The sequence below is a fragment of the Pagrus pagrus genome (genome assembly GCF_965226575.1).
Source record: "Pagrus pagrus genome assembly, chromosome: 24".
Taxonomy (NCBI): Eukaryota; Metazoa; Chordata; class Actinopteri; order Spariformes; family Sparidae; genus Pagrus; species Pagrus pagrus.
This window is the reverse complement of record NC_140206.1, coordinates 2987364-3013738: the sequence shown is the minus strand read 5'-3', so window position 1 is coordinate 3013738 and position 26375 is coordinate 2987364. Positions and strand designations below refer to the sequence as shown.

Sequence of the window (26375 nt, the reverse complement as noted above, 5' to 3'; positions counted from 1 at the left end):
ATCAAATCTTTACTCAAACAAAACAAAAGCTACTGCAGTCGATACTGTTTTAACTAACGCAGATGAGTAATGATCTAAAAGTTCACGAGACTTTAAAACGTGTTGAAAAAGCTGCCGAAAGGCCAGATAGTATGTTGAATTCTGCTGAAATTCATTTAAAGTGTAGTAAAATTCATAATGAGGCAAAAAAAAAAAAAGCATTGTAATGCCAAAGATTTCCAAAGGACAGAGAGAACTGCTGACTTTTGACTTCATATTTCTATTTAGTGCCGTTTTTGAATCATACATCTTAGTTAAGAAGGCACAGGTCACCCAAAAAAATGAATATTTAGTTGGCATCTATTCCAGGTGCTGATAAAAAGTCGGGTAACTGTTCCTTTAAAAAGAGTCCCGTTTGCAAGAATAGTTGTTTTTTTGAGTCTCATTCCCCCTAAATTATCAACACTGACATCATATATGAAAATTATTTCATTCCTGGGTGATAGAAAACTGTTTATAGCTTGTTTTTAGCTTCATGTAGCACAGAAGTAAGCACAAAAAAAGTTTTTACAGCAGATTTGTGAAAATGTCATTTTAAAAGACGTATATTATGGTATGTTTTGTCGTATAGTTCATTTTGAGTCTGGAGCAGGGTATTTGTATCATGTGCCAGAAAATTTTAAATTTCAATAAACTTAATGACAAAGTATAAAACGAAAAATGATTATTTAAACTTCAGTTGCTTCAGTAGCTTAAAAAAAGCTAAACGTTTAGTTCCTTGTAAGCGGTAAGGTTCGACTTCACATCGCATCGCGTCACATGAGTGCAGTCACAGTATGCAGCTCCACACAAACAAACAACACAGTGAAAGCATTTCAATAATCTTTATTTCATAAAAAAGTCAATCGGTTTATATCAGATTAAAGAAAGTAGAAACCAATAATAATCAGTTAGCTGGCGAGGCATCTTACAGGGGGGCGTGTCCTCTGACGGACTGACAGAGCGACCTCGACACGCCGTACAGGTTTACCCAAAAGTCAAGAAAAAAGGCGAAGTTTAAGACCCAACAGGAGCCAAAACATGAGCCGGGCCAAATAAAAACTTAAAGGGGAGATTTAAAAAAAAAAGAAAAGAAAAAAAAACTTTGGCAAAATCGCATTAATATTCGTCGGCCTCGTAGTCGCATGGCAAAAATGCGAAATCCTGGTTCAGATTCATTCAAAGCAGCGGCCATCGAGATCCCATGGAATGTTTTGTATCCAAATTACAGAAGGCGTTACAACAATGATAGTACCAAAAAAATAAAGAGGGGAGTATTCATCGTTTTCCACGTCGAGCCGCGACATCAAAACATGTTACGAGTAAGGACTGAGCCCTTTTCATTTTGTTAAAATAACGTTCAAATGTGTTGGAGTGGTGGAAGAGAGCGTGTCTCGAGATAAAGAAGTAACAGGAGGTAGAAGAGAAAAAGGGGGAGAAAAAAAGACTTTACTGCTCCTGCTGCTACTTAGGAAAAAAAATAAAAGGAAAAAAAAAGCTCATCTGGCGGTGGAGGTTTTAGTCCGTCTCCTCTTCGTCCGATTCAGACTCTGCAGAGAAGAAAAAACAGCATTTTAAAAACTATTTTGCTCAAAGTGATCGCCTAGTTAGCTTGCGCCTTGTTCATGAGTAAATGCAGGCGTCCTTCTGCGTGGTGATACTTAAAGATGGTTCCTAACCTCACCGTGTCATGATTTCTACAGAGACACTGCTGTTTCATGCTTTCGCCAAAACAATCTTTTAGAAAACCTTCAAATTCAAGGCACATTTCTGTGTTTTAACATATTGAACGTGGAAGTTACATGCACAACAATCAGTGTTTTAAATAATTCATCAACTATAAAGAAAACTACACGGCGACAACTGATCAAGTCATGGAGCAGGATTTTTTAAAAACGTGCAGGTTTTTTCACCATTTTGAAGACATTTGCAAGCTTATATACAATAACTGTCCTACGTCATAAACAGTCTACAGCAGCCAATTTTTTTTCTTTATGCGACACAAGCCTGACTCCAATAAAAGCTGAATTTCATCATCATGATCGCACATCTTCTCCCGCTACAAGTCAAATATCTGAGAAAGGTTTTTGGCCTCAGGGTGAAGCGGTGTGCGTTTTCCTTTTACCTTCCTCTGCGTTTTTCAGCCACTCGACAAATTTCTTCATCTGCTCGAGGAAAACGCTTCTCCCCTTGGAGAGGTGGGCATCAGAGTACCACTTCAGTATGGCCTCTTCGCTTAATACATCCGCTGTGAGGAGGAAAAGGAGAGCGTCAGGACGACAAATATTACAACTAAAGGTGCCTGAAATGTGCCTTTTTAAAAAGGATCACTTAAAAGAAAAACTGTTAACTGATGCTTGGTGGGAAGTACTGCTTCTTATGTTTACTTTTCTTAAAAACAAAAAGTTTACATCTTATCAAAGGGTTTTTTAGAGAAGTCTGTGCACCAATCAGAAGCAGACTTGCAAGAGTTTAGTTAAAAATGACACCAAGCATTAGGAGGTACAACATTTTAAGGTCAAGAAATGTTGAAAAATGACCTCATACTTGTCAGCGTTAAAAGTGAACGGATTTTCATAAACCTAAAACAAAACGAGACAAACTGTCAGTGGATGGTTTACGTATTTAATTATTGCGCAGCTGAATGTTCCTCTGCAGGACGAGACACCGACCTTTGTAGAGGAGCACCGCGATCTTCTGAAAGGAGTTCATGAAGTGGATGTTGTCGTAGCAGTACTCCTGGATCTTCAGCAGCAGGCTGAGCTCGGACAGACCCTGGGAGGTGAAGGCTTTCAGCAGAAGGCTGTATTGCTGCAGGAACCAGAGAAAACATGAAGGTATGTTATTTTAGTTTTCTAGTTCCCATTTCGTTTTAAATTCAATCTAGTTTTGGTTAGTTTTCAGAGTTGGTTTGCTCGTTTCACTTTTGTTTTTATTAGTTTCCCAAGATCGATCTTCGATGTATGCCTTTTCCTGTGGATGTGTGACGGAGTCCAAAATTAACACCGGGGACAAGGCTTTATGCGGCATTGTAAACCTCTTTGCTGAGGTTGCCGTTATGAATCATTGTCTTGGTCCTTAGAAAAGGGACATCTCACATAAAATCTGAGAATTTATTGCATTAAATTTGTTTTAGTTACCACGCTGCAAGTTTTTGTAAAGCTTTAGGCTGACGATACTGTCCTTTATCTTTGTGTTAGTGTTCAGAAAACGGGACATTGCACATAATTAAAATGTTCTACAGTTATTACTGAGTTATTAAGACTTTATGCTGTATCATTTCTGCCAAGTGCGGGTAGATATAAAAGTGCACATGAAGGCACCTTGTCATATCTGAAATCTATATGCAAAAGCCCCAAAGATTGTTTAAAACACAAAAAAAAGGTCAGAGTTCTTTGTACAATTTACAGTATCATTTCCACCAGAATTTCTTCAACATCTAAGCAAAATTGGTATTTGAATCCGAAATTGAATCAAATTTGAAATCAAAACCTTGTAAAATCAAACATGTGGTCAGTTAACACCTTTTAATTGAATTGTGTTTAACTATAATAACCTTGATTTATAGGACAATCATATTTTTTAAGCAGAGACAGCTGGTTAAGTTCCTCTTCACATTTCTAATTGAGAACGTTGTTGTTCTTGTTCCCGTCTGTCTGCTTTCACACCCTCCATGATCACATTAACAGTACAAATTGTTTTTCTCAACTTCACACGAGCAGAGTGCTGTACTCCGCTTCGACAGAGTGAAACAGGCCTGAATGAAGTGAGTGATGTAATGGTTCCTCCTAAATTCAACGAACATGTTGAGCACTGCTCAGGCTCCAACAGGTCGGTGCTTCCTAAGAACAGCTACAGGGGACGAGACAAGAGGACTCAGCACATTAGTCTGATTGCTCAATTTCTATACTAATTATTTACACCAGGGCTCATCCAGCTCTATAACTATATAATAACTATGCATTAGTTCTATTCATGTGGCATGGAGTTTACGAACTTTCATTTTGTTATGCAGCCCTGTGTTGTATATGACAAATCACCTTTGACCCCTTTAAGGAGTTAAATTCAAGCTTGTTTAAAGAACCTAAACTCAAAGTCTTTATCATCAAATCTAAATTATTTCTATAAATGTAATTGCAAAAAATAAAGAATATAAACCCAGAAGGAACCTTTAGAGTTTGGTGGAAGAACCGAACAAGATGAACGTGCCTTTATCCTTTCTCTACTGCACTTTAATTTACTTTATTACAGCTCTGTAACTGCATTTCAGGCCTTTTACACTGGTATTTTATTTCATCAAACTTAACATTTAAAGTTATTCTCTGTTCTTTTTTTGCTTAACGTTGTCTTAATGTTTTCCTTTGAACTGCCTCTATGTTTAAAAGGTGCGATATAAATTAAGCCACCTTGCCTGTACCCGAATAAAACCCGAGCTTCTGCTTTTCTAATTTGCAATTTTTTCCCCACATGAAAGACTAATCCCACTCGGTCAAACATCCCAACTTTTTCAGTGTTTTTTTGTTGCAGAATTTTGTCTTTTTACCAAATTAAAAAAGAAAAACTTGACTGCACTCACTCCCAACAGAATATTGAACACTGCACGGCTGAAGAAAGCACTGAAAAACATTTGAGGCCTTAAAATCCAAACATTTTCCGACGTGTCAGAACCTGCAGCCACCGAGGCAAGCTTCACACGTTCTTGCCTAATCCTTGAGAAGAAACACTTTTGAACAGCTCCCTGGTGCTGCTTACCTTCAAGTGTTTGATGGCTTGTTCGGTCACCAGCTCTTCCTTCTTGTTCCACTCCACGCAGCCCATCAAGCTGGACCAGATGATGCTGATCATGGCCTGCTCAGAGAGGTTGGCCTTTTTCATCTCCTCTTTGGTGAAGGCGATAATCTGAACCGACAGGGAGAAAACACAGCTGGGTTAGAGTTTATCATCGGACACTGAACGTTGCATTCACAGTCACAATCTGGAATGTAGGTTGCTTTAAAATGGTTACTGTCACGCCGCCATTACCACAGACAAACCCTAACTGTGTATTCAACTTCATGACTCATTGTGTAGCCGCCTTAGTTATTGTAGCGCTCAGTAGAAATTGTCTGGTGTGACAGACAAAATGATGATGCAACGTGGCAAAGAGGGAAAGTGTCAATAGTGAGGACGTTTGCCAACACAAAAAGTCTGTTACGAAAGAGGAACAATGGTGACAGTCAGACCTTCACCTGCACAGACTGACAGACATCAAACAAGATAGTGACAGCCCACAGAACGCGGTTATCAGATTCAACTAAATGTGAACACCATTTGCTCTGTTGTCACGCTCCTGCAGGTGTATTTGCATCTTATGTAGACAAATTGCTCCGAAAGCCAGGCTGTAAATATAAATGGGAATTTTTTACATTTAACTTCTTATTGTCAGCAGCCTCACCTCCTTCTGAGGGTCCCCGCGGGACATCTGCTCCTGGAGCTCCTTCTGCAGCTCCTTGCGGGCGCCGATGGATTGCTGGTTGCGCGCGAAGTCGGACAGCTCCTTCAGCCCGGCGTCGGTGAAGTACTTAGAAAAATGCTCACAGCTCCGTTTGTTGGCAGGAAAGAGTTCCTGTTGGACCGAGACATTAACAGTTAATACGTACACAGATATCTGATGATTTCTCCAGACATCTTAGATCATGACGGTTCTTTTACCATCAGGCGGTTGTCCATGCCAACTTTGCGGAGACTGGCAGCAACTGAGTTGATGTCCTTCTCATTGATCCATGACTTGAACAGCTTGACAGCAAAGGCTGCAGATACTCCTGAACAGAAGTGACGAGACAAATTCAGTTTCTGTTGTTGATGGTTGGATTTTAGAAGTTTAAGGTAAATTCAAGATTTTTCTGCAACTTGCATCCGTGGTAAATTACTCCTTTATAAACAAATATTCACCGAAAATGATTATTTCCCTTCATCACATTAAACAAACCTACAACAAGGAACTTCCAACTGGTTTATCAGACAGTCTCAACTTTATACTGATGCCTCTACATGACCTACATAAGGAAATGAGACCATTAATGAGAAGATTGGCTATTTCTGTATAGTTATTATTAAGGACGGTTCGTTGGATATGTCAAAAGGAGTGGAGTGTTGAGGATGAACTGACACTAAAACAATGTTTACTTCTTTTCACCATCGTCATCTTTTGTCCAGAGGCTGCCACAATAAAACAAAACGCTCTTTGTAGCTGCTTTAAATTAGACATTAATGAACTATAAACGACCACGACTGAATTAAGGAGGGAGAAAAACAAAGTTTTGTGTTTCATGTGTCACATGTCTAAGTAAACCTGGCATCCTCTTTGATCTGTCCGAGCCACTTCAAACAATTTATTATGAGATTATTGTAGCTACAGTTCCAATCACTTCATCCAAAATCCATCAATTTTCAAGGAAACCCAGAATTGACGTTTTGGGAGGACCTAAAGCCGTTCTCGCTCAGTTTTCCTCCTCACCCTCCTTGACGAGGTTCTCGTTGAAGAGGCTGTTCAGGATAGAGGCTGATATGTTGCCGTTGGCCAGCAGGATGCCAGTCAGCATGGCCAGTTTGTTGCGCTCAGACTCAGTGAATCCCTTTAGAAACAGCAGCAACTACAGACAAGACAGAGAAAAAGAAACTGTTTTGTTGTGCGCACAAGTTACACTGGTTAGTTTACAATCAACGTCAAACTGTGTAAAGTCCTGCAGGTGTGGCTTCTTTATTGTCATGTAGCTGGCAAACAATCAGCTTTTTTACACCGTGTTATTGCTTTCCCACATTACGAGATGACTTTTATTTACACTTCAACTGCTGATAAAGACAAAACCTGCCACAACAGCGTGAGAACTGTTGATTCAATATCAGTTTTCCTACTAAATCTAAGGTGCTTAGTCAGTAAAACTGACACAAGAGGATTTATGTTTTATATCATTTAACTAAAAGCAAATATTCACTCTTATTTTAGACTATGATAGTGAACAGATCAAAACAAGCCGTTTCAATATCAACCTGATTTTTAACACTTTCTGGCATTTGTAAGGCGTCTCCTTTAAATGTCACACCTTTAAATTTACAGCTTTTCCACTATAAAATGAGGAGCCGCACTCTAAATCAGCATCTGTGAAATGGCTGTCTAACTTGAATTACTGTCAAACTGCCAAGTAAGGAACAAACTGCACGTTAAAATGACACACACACCCATCTGAGAGACATTTCCAAACAGCACAACAAGCTTTGAGCCCAGTTTGAACAGGAATGTTCTGGCAACATTTTTGAACGCTCACCTTCTTGATCTCCTCTTCGAAACCCTTCTCCAGGTACTTGTAACGCCTGATCAGCTTGTTAAAAACCTGTTACGGTGGAGAAAAGAAGCACTTTGTTAAAAGGTTTCTTGTCCGTTTCCCCCCCCCCAACATCTGCATTCAAATATTATTAAATGGATCAACGGCTGCTGATATTTCCTAAGTGCTTGTAAATTGGTAAAAGCAGTAGCTGGGAGTGTGTTCTACCTGAGCATATGCTTGCATCGTCTCAAGGTCTTCTTGTGCCGTGAAGAGGCAGAACTCGGTGCGGGTCATGTCGTCAGACAGAGTCCCTCCTGGGGCTGCAGGACAGGAAATAAAAACAATACAAGTCAAAAAAGGGACTGCCTGCGTTAATAACATGGATTGTCTACTTCCTGTGCACATCACATTTAGAGAAGTGACTTTAGTTTGCTTCCATCAACCTTTTAACCCTCAAAGACCAAGAACAATTTTTGGGCCAAGCTTGGTGTGTCTGTGGTCTCAGTCAGAACCGCAAGAAGTTTTTCCATTTCAAAACATTTATTTGGATTTTCAATGTGAACTTGTCCCCATCTGACCTTTCCTAAGGACGGTACAGCTGTTTAATATCAGCGAAAAGCTAAAAGACTTCACATTACATGATTTTTAAGGCATATGATCAGATAAGGAGCTCAAAAGTGATCCAACATTTAAGAACAACAGATACTATCAGCAGCTAGTGGCTGTCTATATCTTTAAGTGTTAATGTTACATTCCAGATTAAAATGTCTCAAATGAAAATAATGCATAGCAATTCAAACTTAATGTGTTTTTAATCAACAAAAATACTCTCCTGCTCTTTAAACAATCATTCTACCAAACTTAACATGTCTGTACTCTACACTTTGACCTGCTTTTCCAGGTTATTTTCAAATCTTTTCAAGATTTACAAACTCCAGGGAAAAGAGTGAAATTCAAACAACACAACTCACCCAGCATGCCGCCGGCCACCAGGATGTCAAAGAGTGTCTCTGCATACCGGCGGTAGTCAAGCTTGGCGCCAGAGGCATCAAGGAACTTCGCGACCGCTTCCAAATCAGTGCCAGTTTGATTCAAGCCTTGTACGATACTTTCTTGAAACTGAGTAGGGTCAAATCTCTCCTTTTCATCTGTTGGAAGGGGAAAAAAAAAAAAAAAAGAGCACACATGTCACGAATTAGGACATAGTCGGATACGCAAAGCAGAACGCATGCAAAGCAGCAAAAGATGAACACAAACCTCTTTTCCTCGTTTTGAAACGCTGGCCTGTTAGCGTTGGCTTTTGCTGCTTTTGATTATTCATAAAAGACACCCTGAAATGGATAAAACACAGACGGTTAATGTTTGCTCAGACGGCGTGTCGACACAAGAGTGAGAGCCACACAGCGTTCCCTTTAATTATGTTGGTATTGTTAGGTTTGGGTGTAACTCGGGTGAGTGCCATGTCTCTGTCATGAGTGCTTGGCTGTAAATTATTCTTACATAACTCCAGTTTGACAATAGAGTTTAACTCCTGTGGCTAAATGTGCATCTTTAGCTTTAGAAAAAGGATTAAAATGGTGATTTAGATGAAAAAGAAGCAGCATTTGTGTATGTCGGTCACCCTTTCTAAAAACTTCTGTCCAATTATTTGAGAAAATAACTGAGCTTTTGTGCCAATTGTATTTATTTTAATGAACTGCCAACTTAAGTATTTTAAAAACTACAAATACATACAACAATACAGAGTCAGATTCATGTACATTTGGCATAAACATTATTGTTACAAGAGTCAAATGAGTTTCAAACTCATTTATCATTTCCAAATTACAGGATTACAAGTAAGTTTTTGTAAATAACCATACAATAGCAAAAGGTAGACAACACAGACAAAAGACAATACGAGGTGTTACAGTGGATCTGGATCCTGTAATTAAATCAGGACAATTAAAGAGTTTTGACCTTCATTAAAAGTGCGACACTTGTGGGAAAAAAATATTAAAGCGAATTGTTGAGGAGTAAAAGATGAAAATAAGCTTGAGAGTACCGAGATTTCCCACAGCTACAGCTGGCTAATTGTAGGTTAGCACTGGCTAACTCCGGCCCTCACCATGCGCTGAGCCAGAGCTGGCTAGCCGGGCCTGCTAACAGGCTCAGCACTTTAATTTAACTCAAAAATACACAACTTAACCACTACAATCCACCACGATGTGTTCATCTGCTCTTGAACACAACTTCCTGTCGAAGTGTCATTACACACTTTGAATTCACACCGAGGCAATCGTCCAGTACGCGAGCGAGCTAGCTACAACGAGGCTAAAGCTAAGTTAGCTTAGCCTAACCGGAGAAAAACCAAAACTCGCCCTACATCGGCGCCCGTGATGGCGACGTTCCCGATTAAAAAACCTTCTTTTTACACAAGCCAACCCGACGTAATGGCGTCTTTGTGCGCCAGGTGAGGCGTGTGACGGCACAGAGAAGGTAGAAATACAGGTACTCACCGAAATTAATGCAGATAAAAAACGGTTGTTAACCAGGGGAATCTAAGCGAGTGACGAGTGTCTGAGTGGCCCAAACAAAAAGACCTTCCCGTCAGAACTTCCGCAGGCTCCGCCCTCTGCGCATGCGCGATTTAACGGGGATTTCCGTTCCACAAAGACGGGAAAAAAAGGAAAAAGTCATTTAAAGTTATTATTTTATTTATTTAATTATCGTGTATTTACACTTCTTTTACAGCGAGTTTTTGACATTTAAAAAATTATAAATATATTAATATTTTTTCCAGTTGATTTGATACATTTTATCATTATTTAAAGTGCAATAAAGGCAATTTAATGTAATTATTTTTTAAAAATAGGGTTACAAATGCATCAATTACATTACATTAATTCTATTTCTATGTACACTACTCACAATTAGTTAGGGATATTGAGAATAATTATCAAATTAATTGTTTCACGTTATTTTTGGGGACCAAAACACAAAATAAAAATTCAAAGTGAAACACTTAAATGTCCCAATATCTCCGACTCATTTTGAGCATCTTTTTTGTGTCCCATTTTAAATATTTGTATTTATTTATCAATACATTTGTTACCACTTCTAATGTTAATATACAACCATTGATTGTTTTGAATTTCAAGGTAAACAGTGTATTTTTTTCCTCCTCGTCTTTTGCCAGTGAGCTGTTGTGTACAGTTCCAGGAATGAATAAAGTCGTACTGTATTGAATTAAATTAATTAAAGAGTTTAATCCCTTTTGTCCACTTCCTGTCAACGTCACATTTTTATGAATAATTTCATTTAGCAGTACAAATGCTTCAAGTTAAACAATTAATCCATTTGTTTTGTTAATTGTTTTATCATTTACTTATTTTTTCAGGCTCCAACTCCAACAATAGTTTGTGTAAAGCTTCTCCACTGGAGTTACTGTAACTAACTGATCTGTCAGCTACAGGAAACATAACGAGACGATCAGGCCGACAAGAAGCTGCAGCTTCACACTGACTTGTCTTCACCAAGTGAGCTGATCTTTAATGTCATTGGGAAAAAAGTTTATTGCCATTAATTGGCTTTTTATGCAATATATTTCTTTCTTTCGTTTTTTAAATTAAGAATGATATTTCAGCTGTAGTTACAGGAGTCTGAACTAAAACGTCTGTTAGACAGTGTTCCCTTCAGACTCGCTGCTGAAAAGTTTTTGTAGAGATATTATTGTGATATCAAAAGATAAAATGACATGTGGACACTTTGAACTTAAATAACTTCAAGAACATTAAGTAAAGATGTTTGTAAAAGTTTTTAATCTTATGTATTTAGTGTAAAATGAGACCTTTGCATGCAAAGAAAGTAAATACATGGTAGATTTGTGGTTGTCGCTGCAGCACACTCGCTGAGCTCTGGTCGTTCACACAAATCACACACAGATACAACCTGTAACATGTCTGCCAGAAGCCTGATCATAAAACATTAAACACATCATATATCACAATAAACACTGTTCATTAAATGTGTTCAGTCGCTTATTCTTCTGTTACTGAAATAATGATACTGTAGAAAAAGAGCACAAACAATCGAACGCACTGTTTATTTTAGTGGTCACACTGCAGTCACTTCATATCATACACTGTTGAAAATGAGAATACATGTGCAATTAAACTAAATTCAAGTGTATTAGGTTTTATAGAGTATAAGAAAATTAGCTGCATCGCTTAATCATCGCTGGTTACATTGATTTCACAGTCAGTTTGATTTGATTACATTTAAAACTAACGAGCATGATTAGGTGTTAGATGTTTAATGCCCACGGTTTGAACGATCCTGGTTTCGTCACTGGAATCTGAAAATAAAACATAAAGAAAAAGAGAAATCAATACATTTATGGGGAACGTTTGGCCAGGAATCATGATATTTTATTATATTGTTTCAAGTTTGGCTTCTTTTATGAGTTTATTCTCAGACAAAACACTAAGGAAAGATTAAAAAAAAAATACAAATTAAATAATTCATTTACCTTCTGGGTGAACGGGGAGGCACAAGCCAGACAGGCTCTCTCCGGCGTCGCGGGGCTGTCCAGAGAAAACGGGCCGACCAAACCGGAGTCTGAGCGAGCTGCAGCCACGGCGTCTTTGATAGCGAAGAACACGGAGCTGCCCAGGAAGAGGATGGGTTCTCCGATACCCTGCAGAGCCGGGGATGTTACTCGTTAGGTAAAAAAAAAAACAGTGGACTGTTTAAGAAAGATCATCTAGGCATTGTGACTTCTGACCTTGGAGGAGTAGATGGCGTGAGGGTTGTGGGAGTCGGGCAGCAGATAAACGTTGAAGCGAAGCGGCACGTCGCACACCGCAGGGATCTTATACTGGGACGGACCTCGAGTGTACAGGAGCCCGGAGGGGGAAAACTTCAACTCCTCCAGAGTGTAGAGACCCAAACCCTGCATGAACGCTCCTTCAATCTGACAGAGGGAGGAAAGAGAGGCAACGGTGAAGAAAAGAAAGAGAAAGGAGAAAACTCGAACCCATTTATTGTATGGGTTTGCTTAAAGAAAGAAAGAAAGAAAGAAAGAAACCTTCCTAACATATTACAGCTGCATATCTGAAACTTTAAATTATTGGTTCTGGACTCACCTGGCCGATGTCCACTGAGGGGTTCACACTTCTACCGATGTCGACCACGAGGTCCGTCCTCACCGTCTACGAAAAACAAACAAACAAAGGCTCAGTGAGTCTGCTCAGAGTTCAAATAAAAGAGTTGTAGCGGTTCGGTTCTGACCCTGTAGTCTCCAGTGAGACAGTCCAGCTCCACCTCACAGCAACACGTTGCGTATGTGAAGTAGGCGTAAGGCTGCCCCTCCATCTTGTCCCAGTCCATGTAGAGATCTGGACCCCTGAGGACAAACAGGAAGTTGTTACCGTCACTTCATCAATAAACACGTTCAATCAGCCTTGATTGATCCGTCGTACCTGTAGAAACCCGTCGCTGACAGGCTGATTTTCTCAAAGTACGCTGCTGTGATCTGAAGACAGAATAAAGAAATACATTCGTCTTAGTGATCACTGAGAATCCATGTTTTCTTCTCTTGTTAAAATCATACCCAGCTCTCCCATGATCCTTTGGGGTTCTTCTGCCTGACTGGCTCCAGTCGCTGGTACAGAGTCATGCAGGCATTCTGAATAAAAGACAGATTTAAATCATATATTATTATTAAGTCTTTCAGATTGAACTGTTATCTGGAGCAGAAGCTGTTTAACAGACAGGACCTGACCTTGACCGCCATGCCGTTGGCGTCAGTACCGAAGGAGGCGGCGGAGGGGCAGGTGTTGGGAACAGTGCTGGTGCTGGTTTCACTGATGTAGATCTTCGAGGGCGGGATATGAAGCTCCCGACTCGCCACCTGACAGGAAACAAACCCCTGAGCTGAATACGAGCAGTATTTTATATATTTATGTTATCACGACATGTTAATGGATACATTCACCTGACTCATCCTTTAAAGAAGAAAAAGCTCAGGTGTGAATGCAAAAGCAACAGGGACAAGACTCGATTAAAATTAATTAAATTGAGTAGTCTATATGCAAAAAATAAACAAATATATATTTAAATATATATAAATAAACAATTATATACAGAAATAAATGAGCAAATGTGAAAATTATTCTTTTATATTTTGTTATTTGTCTTTAACTTATCATTTCTCTCATATCAATCTATAACAAACTGATTGTTTTATTTATTTCTCTCTTACATCCACATTTATTTTCTTATTTGTTTACAGATTTATTCTTTTCTACTGCTCTCCTGTGACTCCACAGAAAAGGAAAGTCCCTGAACTAAATAATATAATATTATTATTATAAATTGTGTTATAATCCAATGAAAGCCAGTGTAGAAAGGAAAATATCGTAACAACCACAATAACCTCTTAAAAATAAAGCCAATAAAGAAAAGCAGTGTGTGAATGTTTGAATGTAGCAGGTGGGACGGAGGCTGTGATGAGCTGTAGAGGCCTTTGTCACAGTACCTGTTGCATTTTAGTGTGGATGCCCTGACCCATCTCCGTCCCGCCGTGAGTGACCAGAACAGATCCGTCCTTATAGACGTGAACCAGAGCTCCAGCCTGTCACACACAGACGAACACAGTCAGTTAAAGAATAATGTAACATTATAACCTGCTGACAAAGACTCGCACAGACCTGATTTAAGAAGCTCTCTGCGAATGCGATCCCATATTTAATGGGGATGATAGACATGCCCCTCTTCTTCCAGCGGTTCTGCTGGTTAAACTGGTCGACAGCTTTGCGGCGGGCGCTGTAGTCGGACTTGACTTTACATTCGTCCCAGCAGCGCAGCATGTTCTCTGGGCTGAACTCCATCTTGTAGTGGGTGACTGACGGCCCCTTGTACATGTTGACCTCCCGAATCTGATGAAGGAATCAGGATTTAGTCGCACTGAGCCCGGAGTTCTGCCCATCCTTTTTATTTTATTCTGATATTAATGAGGTGGACCTGGTCTGCATGGCGTCCCAGCAGCACGGCCACGTCGTTGATCATGTTCTCCACGATCATGATGCTCTGCGGCACGCCGAAGCCCCTGAAGGCGGTGTTGGAGGGCAGGTTGGTCCTGCAGGCGGCGGCACGGCCGTGCAGGTTGGGGATGTTGTAGGCGTTGTCCATGTGGAGCAGAATCTTTTCTACGACCTGCAAGAAGAAGAAAATCAATGATCACATCTTTTTTGATTTATTTGTCTTGTCACAATGTCGCCTCCGAAGTTACAAGTAAAGCTGCTTTTACAAACCAGGGTCGACTCATCGATAGAGTTGCCAGCATTGGTGTAGTACTGAATGTCTGCAGCCACGATCCTTCCATCCTTCATGAAACCCACCTGAGACAAACAGCAATCACTATCAGGTCATGTAAATATCTTATTTTAACATGTTTGTGGCTGAAACATGTCCTGTGGGAAAAGCCAGAAAAACTGAGGAGGTTGGGTTTAAGATTTATCTAGAGAAGTTTGCCCCGGAGTCATAAAGAGATACAATATATATAAAAACAAACTATATTTAATTGTGCACAAAGTACAACTGCTCTCGGTTTATTCATGTTAACAAGTTATTCAACATGCAACTACAGCTCGTCTTTTTACACTTTTTATTATTTCTCCATCGTGTTTTTGTTTGTTATTCTTGTGTTTCTGTAAATTTGAGGAATCAAATAAGAAAGTTCAAGATCGAGACCCCCACAGCGTCAGAGTGTGTTGTTGTACTTTGTATCTTCCCAGGACGGGGTGACGAGCTCCTGTGATCAGCATGTCATCGCCTCGCTCCAGGACGAAGCGCACTGCACGACTGGTCCTGAGCAGAAAACGTAAAACAATTATAATAAAGGGAAAAAAGGATTTTCTGAAAAGAAATCTCTGATCCTGTTTTTTTGTTTCTGAGTGTTTCTCTTGCGACGTACTTCAACGCAGCCACAGATGTAATAGAGGCCAGTATGGAGGTTTTAGTGACCTTCCCGCCGAAAGCTCCACCTATCCTTTTGACGTGGCAGGTGACTCTGTTGGACGGGATGTCCAACGTCTCCGCAATCGCATCCTGCAGTCAGGAAAACAAGACACAGCAAACAAACAATCCTTACGTCTGAGTTCTCTTTGAGCCTCACCATCAGTCTTAAAAACAACATTTAAATAAAGGTAATCAAAATATGTGTGTACCTGAGTTAACGTCGGCCACTGAGTGGAGACGTAAACGTTGAACTCTGTCTCCTCTCCGACAGGAACCACCAGCATGCTCTGGGTCTCCATGTAGAAATGCTCCTGACCGCCCATTCGAATCTGTCCTGAGGAAACAAACACAACACGGGGAGATGAAACCAGTCGCCAAACCTTCTGATGAAACTGAACGCAAACATCTACCTTCGTGAAGCTGATCGACAGTCTTGAAGGCTTCAGTCACGTTTCCTCTCCAGATCACCCGCCGAGGCTCAAAGAAGGACGACTTCTCGATGGCTTCCTGTCACACACAGAAACAACAAACACAAAAACGAGCTGTGATGTAAAATTAGAAGGTAATGTGAACAAAACGCAGCTCAAAACAAGATCTGATGTCGTGCTGCATCCGTACAAAAACTGCGTCCTGTCACCTCTGCTGTAAAAACTGGGTTGGGCAGGTCTTCGTAGCTGATCTTCACGGCCGCCGCTCCTCGTTTGGCGTGCGCCCTCGTGTCAGCGACCACCGCACAGATCATCTGACCGACGCACGACACCTGCAGACAACAGAGATTCAAAAAGAGATGATCACAGCAGCTTGATTTAAGGACGCAGTTTTCACCAGGGCCTTAAAATGAAAACTGGAATAAACAGCGAGAGCTTTTATACAAACTTTAAAAATAAGCTTCATTTAGATTTCCTTACAGAAATTAATGAAACGCAGAGATATTGGCCTGTTGTGTTATTTTTCTTTTTTAACTTTCTTACACCCCTCAAAATCAAGAACGCCCGGACACACCGTGAAGGTTTGGCGACTCCTACCTGGCTCTCAGCGAGCAGCTCCTCGTCATAACCAAATATCGTTCGGACTTTCTTCCCGGGAATATCTTTAGCCGTGATGACGTCGACGACGCCGGGGAGCCGCAGAGTCTCGCTCACATCCAGACTTCTGTTGGACGAGAGACACGTTTAAAACCACAAGTGCAGACAGGGGCGGACTTACCATTAGGCAAAACTAGGCGGTTGCCTGGGGCCCCACGTTCCTGAGGGCCCCATAAAAATCCTCATACAGTTATGGTTAATACAGTTATTACTTATTTGCGCACATTAATTATGTTTTTGATTCAAATCCTCTCGCTAAAATGCAGCAGAATGCTAATCGTATTATGTGTGTGTCGGGCCCCCCCTTCAGTCTCCACTACATTGGATCAGTCCATCTTACTGCGCATGTGCAGAACGGATCCAGGAAGACAGCAGCAAAACGAAAACAAACGGCGCGAAGTGGCGAGAGAAGAAGAGGAGAGTATAGAAGAGAAAAGTAAAGAAAAGAGACAGATGAAAAGAAGCTATGTGTCGACTGCGACCAGTGGTTCCATGGCTCATGTCTGTCCATGGACAAAACCTGGAAATGTCCCTTATGCCAATAGAAACAAGGGACATGTTTATGTTATAATAAAATCATTGGAGCCGTACTAGTGTTGCATAATGTTATTCCACTGGCTGCGTGAGATAAACCTCTTGTTTTTACATTTTACGTCTGTTCATATTTTTTATTCATTTTTATTAATTTTTATATGTAAATATTAGCATGTTAGCTCAATAGCTCCCAGGTCATGTGATCAATCGACTCAAATCAGTGAAGGATCATGTAACTACACTGGCTGCATGAGATACGCCTCTTGTTTTTACATTTTACACCTTTTCATATTTTTTATTAATTTTTATTATTTTTTATTAATTGTTATATGTAGCATGTTAGCTTCTCAATAGCTTTAAAAACAGTATCTCTGCTTTAAATATCCCACATTTTTATTTTGAAAACAGGAAGTCGGTACACGCTGTAGCCGTCTTCTCTGTGTGTTTACTGTAAAGTCTGCAATACGGGTGCACTTGAAATGTTGGAGTGGCTGCGAATGTCGAATATCCAACTTAAAACTAACTTCACTGAAGTCTTGTCATGATGTATTTTCCAGCTGGCCCAAGACGAGTTTTTAAAGAGTTTTGGCTGAAGAAGTCGCCCCACAAAGGAAGACTCTTTCAGTTTATCACAAATATTAGCATTAAATCATCATTTTGAGGGTACATGGTTTTCACTGGGCAGGAAGGGTTTGAAATATGTAACCAGCAGCGTAAATGATGTACAGTAGTGGAGTAGAAAGTGCAGTATTTGCCTCTGAGATACAGCGGAGCAGACAAAACTGAAGTTGCATGAAATCCTAAAATGTCTACGTCAGCACTTGAGTAAATATACTTACACTTCACCACTGGGTCAGAGCCTCATACTGTGTTTTGTGTGTGTTTGTTTTCAGAATGAGGGAGAGAGACAACATGAAAAAGGGACAGGAAGAGAGGGACAACAGGTAAAACACATAATACATGTGTATTCTGTTAAAACGTATGTGTCTGTATAATTGACCTGTTGTTTTGTGTGTTGTCTTCTCATTTCAGAGGGCCCCATGCCTGCCTTTGCCTTGGGCCCCAAATTTCTTAAATCCGCCACTGAGTGCAGATCAGAGAGGGAGTCACGCATCGTTCACTTTCTCCTTACGTGATTTTAGCGTGTGCTCGAGAGCTGGTGACCAGAGCCATGAAGAGCTCCCCGTCTGTCCTGGGGATGTCGTCACAGTACACGGCCTCGCCTGTGGCCTGGCTGATGGCAGAGCGATGCATGATGGGACGCCCCACCGGGTCCTGGGCGCTCTGGTCCTTCGACACATGCTGATGAAGAAGAAGATGCAGTCAGGTTATTTACTCTTCATGTCGATCGATGAAAAGAAACACAGCCTGGAATGAGGGATGATTTCAGACCTGGAACTCCTGCAGGCTGGGCTGGATGTCTCTGGGTAAAGGACGGATCCTCTCAGGAAGCTCATCTTTAATCACATTCTGCAAACAGACACTCTTTAAAAACCTCGAGCATGTCAGCCAAAACAGTTATAGAAGTAGTTCCCTGTCTTACCATTTCTCTGAGCTTCTGCAGGACCTCCAGGTTGAATTTGAAGAGGAGGCCGAGAGTCAAAGAGCGACGAAACTCCACTTTTCCTCCAGGAGCCGAAGGAGGGAGGACCAACTCATCCAGGAGGACGTCGTAGGCCCGGCCGAGGGTCTCATCGTCCCAGGGCCTGAAGGAAACACAAGATGTTTTTCTAGTTTGAATTTACCAGCTTAAGAGAACAGGTGTGTGGAGAAAAGGAGAGAAAACAGGAATAATCGAGACGGAAAGGTCAGACATGAGAGGTAAGACACAGAGGACACGAAGAAGAAAGAAAGTAAAGAAAAGAAAATGTCACGAGAGGAGATGAAGCAGAAGAAAGGAAAGGAAGGAAGGAAGAAAAACAGAGAATAAAGGAAAAGAAAGGAAAACTAAAATATTGAACAGACAAAGTGTCTCTCACCTCGAGATGATAGCTGCGCAGGTTTTCGCGACGCTAACGACGGTCGGTCCCATTCCTCCGTAGTAAATACTGACTTCCTGAACCACTCTGGAGCCCTCGGAGAAGAACACTCTCATCCCGGTCGTCACTGTGGCGAAGGCGCTCTCCTTCCTCGGAGCCTGACGGAAAGCTCCCACGAACTCCCCCTGCAGGACAGACCATGAATCATCCATCATTGGCTGTGTCAACAAAGGCAAGCCACACAGGAAGTGATAAATAATAAATGATCAATGACTGGACTCTGCTTTGTATTCATCTAATAATTAAATGTAACTTATTCTCTACCACATTTACACTTGGTGTTATTAAAAATACATATATTTCAAGTTTACATCAACTTTTTATCCTTGTGAATAACCTGATGACAATAAACTGGAAGGTGGAGAACATTCACAAAGATATCTGCACCTCTCTGGTGAAGGGAATGAAGACAGAAACGATGATTTCCTCCGGCTTCAGGACGGTTTTCCCAAAGCTCACGAAGAAGTCTTGATTCAGTGGAACCTCTCGTCTTCCTCCTGGTGGATTCAGAGACGACTGCTCGTTAGATTTAAACATGTCTGACGTGAATCTACAGCAGATCCTCAACTCTCGACTCACCGTTGGAGACGACGCTCACTTTGCAGTTCCCGGCAGCCAAAACAGGGTTCAGGTCTGAGTTTGGGTACGCACTCATGATGTTTCCTCCAAGAGACTAAAGATGCAAAATAAATCTAAATGTATGAATTCACTGGACTGTTGCAGCAGAGCAGAAAGAAATCAGAAAGAAAGTTAAAAAATCGAGTAGTGAAAGCTGAAGTCTGCGCACAGCAACGTTACGGATCTGCTGGCTTCCCAGGTTCCTCAGCTGTCGGATCAACGCTCTGAACAGTTCGGTCTTCTCCTCCGGACACTGAGGAACCAGCTTCTCCAGGAGAGACTGGACCTCGGACAGATTGCAGCCCGCTCCCACCCAAACACCTGCAGGGAAGCCAGAGAAGCTGCGAGTTGTGTCGTAGTTTGGTGTAGTTTCATGAACCTCCGGGACTTTTAAACACTGTTTTTAAAAATCAGGAAAAACAGAAAACTACAGAGGGAGGTTACCCACCCTGTGGCGTCTGAGTGACGTCAAACAGCTCCACAACTCTGGTTGGAGATATTATCAGAGGATGCAGGACACCTTTGAACTTTATATCTGGACCTTCAACACCGAACAGAGAGAGCAGAGTCTCAACACAACAACAATACGTCAGTAGTTTATAGTTTATAGTTCATCAATCGCTACTCGATACCACACGAGGTTCAGTTTGTTACAGAAGCCCTGAGAGAAGTGAGAGTTTCCTTTTTCTAATCCGTGAAAACAAATAAAAGTTTGGTTGTTGAAAGTTTTGGCAGGAACATTTATCCAAGTCTTTGTTGTTGTAATACTCATTTCAGCCACAAGAGGCCATGTTTACTCTTCTCACCTGTTCTCCACAAACAGACACTTTATTTTAAATGCATCAGCAGGTTTTTTTTCACCTGCATCTCAGGGCTTTCAAACCTTCCTGCTTCTTGCCAGTAAATGATTGTGAACAGGATGTTTTGTTTTTATTTAAATCATTTATTAAAGTAAAAGTATTATTAAAACCATTCAACCACTCAGACCTGCTGAATATCAGCTGGTGCAACCAGAGAAAAAGTGTTCGGTCACACTGAACATGTGCGACCACGCGATGAGACTCCTGCTTGTTTTCCTGCAGTAAACACTTCGGTCTGATTTCTCACCTACGTTGGTGTTTCCCATCACCAGAGGAGCTTTAGGGTTGCTGGTCTTCAGCTGGACCAGCTCGTCCAGGGAGGTCGGGGACACCCAGCTCATCCTCTCCCCATAAAAAGTGAGTGTCTTCGGGTTCGACGATTCTGCCATCAGCTGTGGACAAAAAGGCCATTTTTTTTACACAATGTGTGCAGAGCGTGAATAAAGTTAACTTGGCCTGACTTACGATCAGTTCAGGAGGGAAGATCAGCTCCTGCGTCGGGTCCAGAGGCAGAAACTCTTCCTTATCGAACAGCTGTGGCTTCTCCTGGATTCACCACGGCAGGATTATCAACAGGAACTCAGATATCCGATCTGTCTCTTTGTCTTTATTAAAAACAATACTTCTTCTCAGCCTATTTTAATCTCTCTTACTGTAAAAATAATTCCTGTTTATCTAATTGTAGAGGGCAACATGTGATGTCTGAAATACACGTCATCACATTTTTAACCTTTTCATTATCAATCAATCTCTATTTGTACATCTCATGACCCTTTTCTAAATTAATTCATTTACAAGGACGTAATATTTCTCTCATGAGCAAGCAGAGTGACAGCGGCGAGAAAAAAACTGCCTTTGACAGGAAGAAACCTGCAGCAGAACCGGACTCAGTCGTGGGTCTGCCTCGACCGGTCGGGTTTAAAGATTCAACTGTAAATTTCCTTTTTTAAGCAATTCCCAATATCTCCCACAGTTATTGTTAAACTGGACCTTTGAGAGAGAGAAAGAGGAAGAAATGAAAGAGAAAAGAAAAAAGTAAAGGGTAAAAAGAAAAGACAAAACTAAAAAGACAGCGACGGGGAAATTAAAAAGGGGAGAAGACATTAAAACAATAAAAATAAAAATGAACAGCAATGAAAAGTTTATAGAGACACAAGCAAGGAACTGATTAGATAACGACAGAAGACAATAAATAACACAAAGAGTAACTAAAAACAAGATAATCAGCTGAACTCACATGATCCTGCTCATCAGGCTCGTCCTTTACGTTGAGGCAACAGTCTCCACCTCCATTGGCCTGGCAGCAGTTGGCCTCCTGCTTTGAGTTATACGAGTGTCACACCACATTTAACAATTACATTTATCACATTTCCCAACTCGTGACATCATTTTCTGCTTCATCTATTTATATCAAAAGAGATCCTTCACTATTAAAACCTTTCCGCCGCTCTTTCCCCCGTCTCTGCTCTGCTATCAGATCTCAAACTGGTGTAGCGTGACGCTCATTAGTCCAACAAACAAATTAAGTTACAGTCCTTGATCTGATAGTTGTTAAGTGCTGAATAATGTAACCTGTAGTGGTTATAGAGCTGAGCTTTGTACCTGGCAGAAGGTCCTGCAGCCGTCAACAATGGGTCGATATCCAGTGCATCGACACAGGTTACCTGAAACATCACGTGTAAGGACCATCTGCATCTTTATTTCTCGTCTTAACGTGCCTTTAAATATTAAAGTGGCGGCCTTTGTGACACATTTTAAAGCAGAAACAAGCGAACGAACCAGCCAGAGCCTGTGTGATGTCCTCCATGGTGGGCTGAGGCTTGTTCCTCAGCAGAGCGTACATGGACATCACCATTCCCGGAGTGCAGAAGCCGCACTGGGAGCCGTGAGCCTTCGCTATCCGCTCCTACAGTCAAACAAACACAGCGTCAGCAGTCCAGGTTCACGAGACGGCTTTGAAATCACGCGTTTCTTTCTGGCTTGATGTACTTCATATTGAATTTCGGTGCTCCTTTTATTGTTGAGCGTGACGAGCGACACTGACCTGCACAGGGTGGATCCTGGTCTTGGTGCTGCCGATGCCCTCCACCGTGGTGACGGCGGCTCCGTGGAGCTGGCAGAGCGGCAGGAGGCAGGCGTTGGCTGAGTAATGTCTGACGCTGTGGTGAAGGTGCTCAAGCATCTGACACTTAAACGGTAATTCCTGCATTTTTAAACCTGGACCCTATTTTCACATATTTTCTTGTGTAAACGCAACAATGCTACTGATGCTACTTCTACCACCGTCGATTAATCTGTCGATTATGTTCTTGATGAATCGATGAGTTGCTTTACTGTCTCAGAGGAGGAAAGAAACCAGACAACATTCACCTTTGAGAAGAAAATTATTCAAACAGATTCACCGATTATCGAAATAATTGTAGATTAATTTGATAGCTGACATTTAATCCTTTCATGGTTGCAGCTCTATTTACAGTTTACTTTTACTACTGCAAATAAAACTTTGATTACAACCACTGCAGCTTCTTTTTGGTACAACTGCCACTACTTCCTGGATTTAAGTGTAGATCGAGCTGCATTTACTACCAAAACAACAGCTTCTTTTGCGTAAGTGCATAAGAAAAAGGGGAAAGCAGAATCAAAGACGCTGCTACTCAGCATGAAGTCTCTGTCCAGCATTTGTTTTTCATTTGGATGTGTGTTTGCGAGATTATCTCCTCCTCTGCTGCAGCACGATGAAGGACTGACACAGCTGTTGCATTGGTTTTTGGCACCGGGAAGGAAAATAACTGTCAGCCACCAGAGATATTCTCTGAACCCTCAGCTGAGGATGTCGACAAACCACTTTGCCAGATAACCGGCTCGCATTCAGACTCCCTCTTGTTCTCTTAAAATCGAGTTTATCGTTGATAAAATGGCCACACTGTTTTGTTATTGGGGAATTTTTACCGAGCGTGTATCTACACTCGTGTGATTGCGTCCCAGCCAATCAGAGAGGAGCAGCGGGGGTGATGGGGTTTGTCTTGCAGGATACAGGATGGTTTTGGTGGCGGGTTGGTAGCGCGACACCATGACAGTGCACGCACCGCAGCCTCCGCCGCCGCAGCCATACTTGGTTCCGGTTAACCTCACTGAAGCCGCCGTCAAGGAAATACCCGACTGTCGAAACCTGCAGGTGGAGCTCAAATACAATCAGTGATGCAAAAAGCTGATGTGAAGGATACGCTTCTCTCTGAGGAAGGACAGCAGCATGGTCTCAGGGTCTGCATGGTTCTCTGTGACCTGTTTAAACAGGAGGAGAAACTTTCCATGAAGTTTGTTCAGTCACAGAAAAAAACTAATAACTAATATTCAAAGAGTGAGAGAAGAAAAGGCAGGACAAGTGATATTTGTGATACCAAAAACCAAACTACCTCACACGCTGGTGAAGTTTTAATATAAAAGACTGAATGTAATAAATAGAGTTGGACAGAGCATCTCATCCAGGAGGCTTGTTCAGCTCTCACTAACTGTCCTCACAGGGTCTGCTAAGGACACGTGTCGGCAGCTGTGTCCTTGGAGGACCAGAACCTTCATCAATTAAGTACAAGTACCTCAAATGTGTACTTAAGTGCAGTATTTGAGTATAGGTACTTAGTTGCATTCCACCACTGCATCAGTGCACATCTTACAATAAAGAAAAAATCCATACAGGGTGAAGTTTTAATATAAAAGATTGAATTTAATAAATAAATAAAATGGTGATTTTTTTTTGTTTTGGCTCATATGTCGCACAAAATGGCCCCTCACATTATTATCGATCCTTCAGAGCCTAATTTCGTTTAAATTTGTATGAAATCACTTTTTTGCTTATCCTATTAATCAGTGTCGATGAAACAGTTTTAATAAAGTGTGTAAAAGTTGGACAGATGCTGTATTTTTCCAGCTGTTATGGCAAAATGTGATTTTTAGGTGCGATGGCAAACAGAGCCTGAATCTGACGGGTCACAGATTTCGGTGTAACACCTGTCATTGCCCTGACGCTACTTTAAGACAGTTTTCGCTTCATTTAATCGACTATTTTAATAATTTTCCAAACTCCTGACAGCCTTTATGAGTCAAAAAGAAGAACTTGTATCGCGTGTGGAGACGTTTTAGCAGCTGGAAGACACAACAGTGAGCGTGACAGTTGTGTTTGTGGCGGAAGTCAGCAGAAACAAACTACAAGCTAGCGGCTGAAACTCGCAGCACACAACAGGAGAAACTGTGTAAATTGAAGGTTAAACGCACCTTTCTCCCGTTGATGAAGAAGCACAGAGTGTCTCCCTCCTGTCCCGAAGACATCTTTCAAGTGTGGGACAACAATTCCTCAAGGAAAAGGTCAAGTTTGTCCAAATCTGCGGGACTTCCGCCTGTCATTATTTTCAAAATAAAAGAAAAACGTTTCGAACTACATTTAAAGGGCAACTCCACCAATTGTACACATTAAAGTTTGTTTACAGGTTTTTGAGAGGACTACAACACATCTTTAATTAAAAAAAAAAAAAGTGGTGTAAAGCTTTTTGTCCGCATGCAATCTGATAAATTGCCTCCAGTGATGTCACTCAGTGGCTAAGTTGCATTGTTGGTGCCAGAGATGTCACCTCTTTTGTTCAATGCATTCTTCTTCTTTATTTAAAACCTGACGCCTACATTACCCACAATGCAACTTAGCCACTGAGTGACATCACTGGAGGCAGTTTGTTTATTTATTAGTTTAGCTTTGATGGTTGCTCTTCTTATGTATATATATTTTTTTCATTATAGTGTATGATGTTTTTATGAATGCTCTATAAAAAAGATTATTATTATTTTCATGCTTCTATGTTTATTTTTAACCGTCTATGTTCAGTGTTGTTATCCTTTGTTACAACTTTATATAAACATTTCCAAATATGTTATACAATAAATACTAGAAATATGATCCAGACAGTTTTTTTTCTGCAGAACTTCACAGTATAAACACATGAATACATATCCAAGGATATAAAACTCTCCACTTTGTAGTATTTAAGAATATAAAAGAGTTTTATGATGTATGTAACAGGATTTAAGCGTCGCGGATACTTGTGATCAGGTCATTTTGTTGTGCTTTTATTTTAGAAGCATTATCAGTTGATTTCCTGTCCCACACTGCTGCCTCCATCACACTTGATCCATCCAGTTTGCTTGTGCAGAACCAGAACCGCCCACTTTCACCTTCTGTGATCCTGAGACCAAAACAAACATAACCTACATTTTTTGTCAGTCAGACCTGAAGAATGTCAGTAACATCCTGTCACAATATCCTGGTTGATCTTTTTTGTGTGTTTGGTAACTCTTTGTTTTCTATTGGTCCCTGATCTCTGCAGCCTTTCAACAACAAGTTGTATTTTATAATAATTAACCTGAGCTGACTCATCTGTGTCAAAGGTTTCCTACGTGTCGTCTAAACTGATAAATATATTAAATATTAAGCCCGACTTAACATCCGACTTATCCTAACAGACAGCGTCCTTTAACAAACAACGCATTATACAATTACAGACCAGGTTTATTTTTTATTTGGTAATGAAATTAAGCACAAAGATATTTACAGCAAGTTTCATGATAATGAGATGAGATATTTTGCTCTCAACTATTGAACTAGTAACCACAATATCACCAGACTCCCTTAACAAATAATCTGATTTTAAGAGTTATTGAGTGAGGAGAAACCTAACAAACTTTGTGGAACGGCTAGGAAAGTCACCAGACTCCCTTTAAAAAACACTTAATTTTGAGACGTGTCGCACTGGGATCAATTTAACAAACTTTGTGAAATGCTGTCTACTCACATTCCTAACTATTTGGGCCCACTTGTTAATTTGGCAAAGGTTATACTGAAAACAATATCACCAGACTCCCTTAACAAATCGT

General features: G+C 40.9%; 2 protein-coding genes across 3 annotated transcripts; both read right to left on the bottom strand.

Moving 5' to 3' along the window:
- Nucleotides 1-848: 848 nt before the first annotated feature.
- On the bottom strand, nt 849-9928 carry LOC311253529 (eIF5-mimic protein 2-A-like). Its single transcript, XM_084347560.1, has 12 exons — nt 9821-9928; nt 8580-8653; nt 8294-8470; nt 7548-7642; nt 7323-7388; nt 6515-6650; nt 5710-5819; nt 5453-5623; nt 4771-4917; nt 2691-2829; nt 2144-2266; nt 849-1568 (listed from the first exon to the last, which is right to left on the bottom strand). Exons 2-12 carry the CDS (start codon nt 8641-8643, stop codon nt 1537-1539), a joined length of 1260 nt encoding a protein of 419 aa, XP_084203686.1. The 5' UTR covers nt 8644-8653; nt 9821-9928; the 3' UTR covers nt 849-1536.
- A 1395-nt stretch (nt 9929-11323) lies between these two features.
- Nucleotides 11324-24844, bottom strand: aox6 (aldehyde oxidase 6). 2 transcript variants are annotated; one of them, XM_084347385.1, is made up of 35 exons: nt 24729-24844; nt 23684-23741; nt 23494-23590; nt 22504-22612; nt 22239-22365; nt 22062-22123; nt 21697-21777; nt 20925-21005; nt 20707-20851; nt 20048-20140; nt 19769-19920; nt 19561-19654; nt 19369-19478; nt 18922-19106; nt 18486-18648; nt 18335-18412; nt 18075-18244; nt 16349-16475; nt 15961-16083; nt 15734-15830; nt 15533-15657; nt 15280-15413; nt 15086-15173; nt 14618-14704; nt 14328-14519; nt 14015-14242; nt 13843-13938; nt 13087-13215; nt 12916-12990; nt 12785-12837; nt 12594-12708; nt 12449-12514; nt 12088-12276; nt 11833-12000; nt 11324-11658 (listed from the first exon to the last, which is right to left on the bottom strand). In XM_084347385.1, exons 1-35 carry the CDS (start codon nt 24780-24782, stop codon nt 11608-11610), a joined length of 4002 nt encoding a protein of 1333 aa, XP_084203511.1. In that variant the 5' UTR covers nt 24783-24844; the 3' UTR covers nt 11324-11607. The 2 variants fall into 2 exon arrangements, with proteins under 2 accessions (XP_084203511.1, XP_084203512.1); XM_084347386.1 differs by having other exon boundaries at nt 21697-21774.
- Between the last annotated feature and the right edge of the window lie 1531 nt (nt 24845-26375).

Coding starts and splice junctions, on each gene's coding strand:
- aox6 (XM_084347385.1), bottom strand. CDS start 24,782: ATGTCTTCGGGACAGGAGGGAGACACTCTGTGCTTCTTCATCAACGGG. Junction 14,520..14,617: donor CTATCGATGAGTCGACCCTG/GTTTGTAAAAGC, acceptor TTCTTCTTGCAG/GTCGTAGAAAAGATTCTGCT. Junction 12,515..12,593: donor GTCTCACTGGAGACTACAGG/GTCAGAACCGAA, acceptor TGTTTTTCGTAG/ACGGTGAGGACGGACCTCGT.
- LOC311253529 (XM_084347560.1), bottom strand. CDS start 8,643: ATGAATAATCAAAAGCAGCAAAAGCCAACGCTAACAGGCCAGCGTTTC. Junction 6,651..7,322: donor TCGAAGAGGAGATCAAGAAG/GTGAGCGTTCAA, acceptor TCTTGTCTGTAG/TTGCTGCTGTTTCTAAAGGG. Junction 5,624..5,709: donor GCATGGACAACCGCCTGATG/GTAAAAGAACCG, acceptor TCGGTCCAACAG/GAACTCTTTCCTGCCAACAA.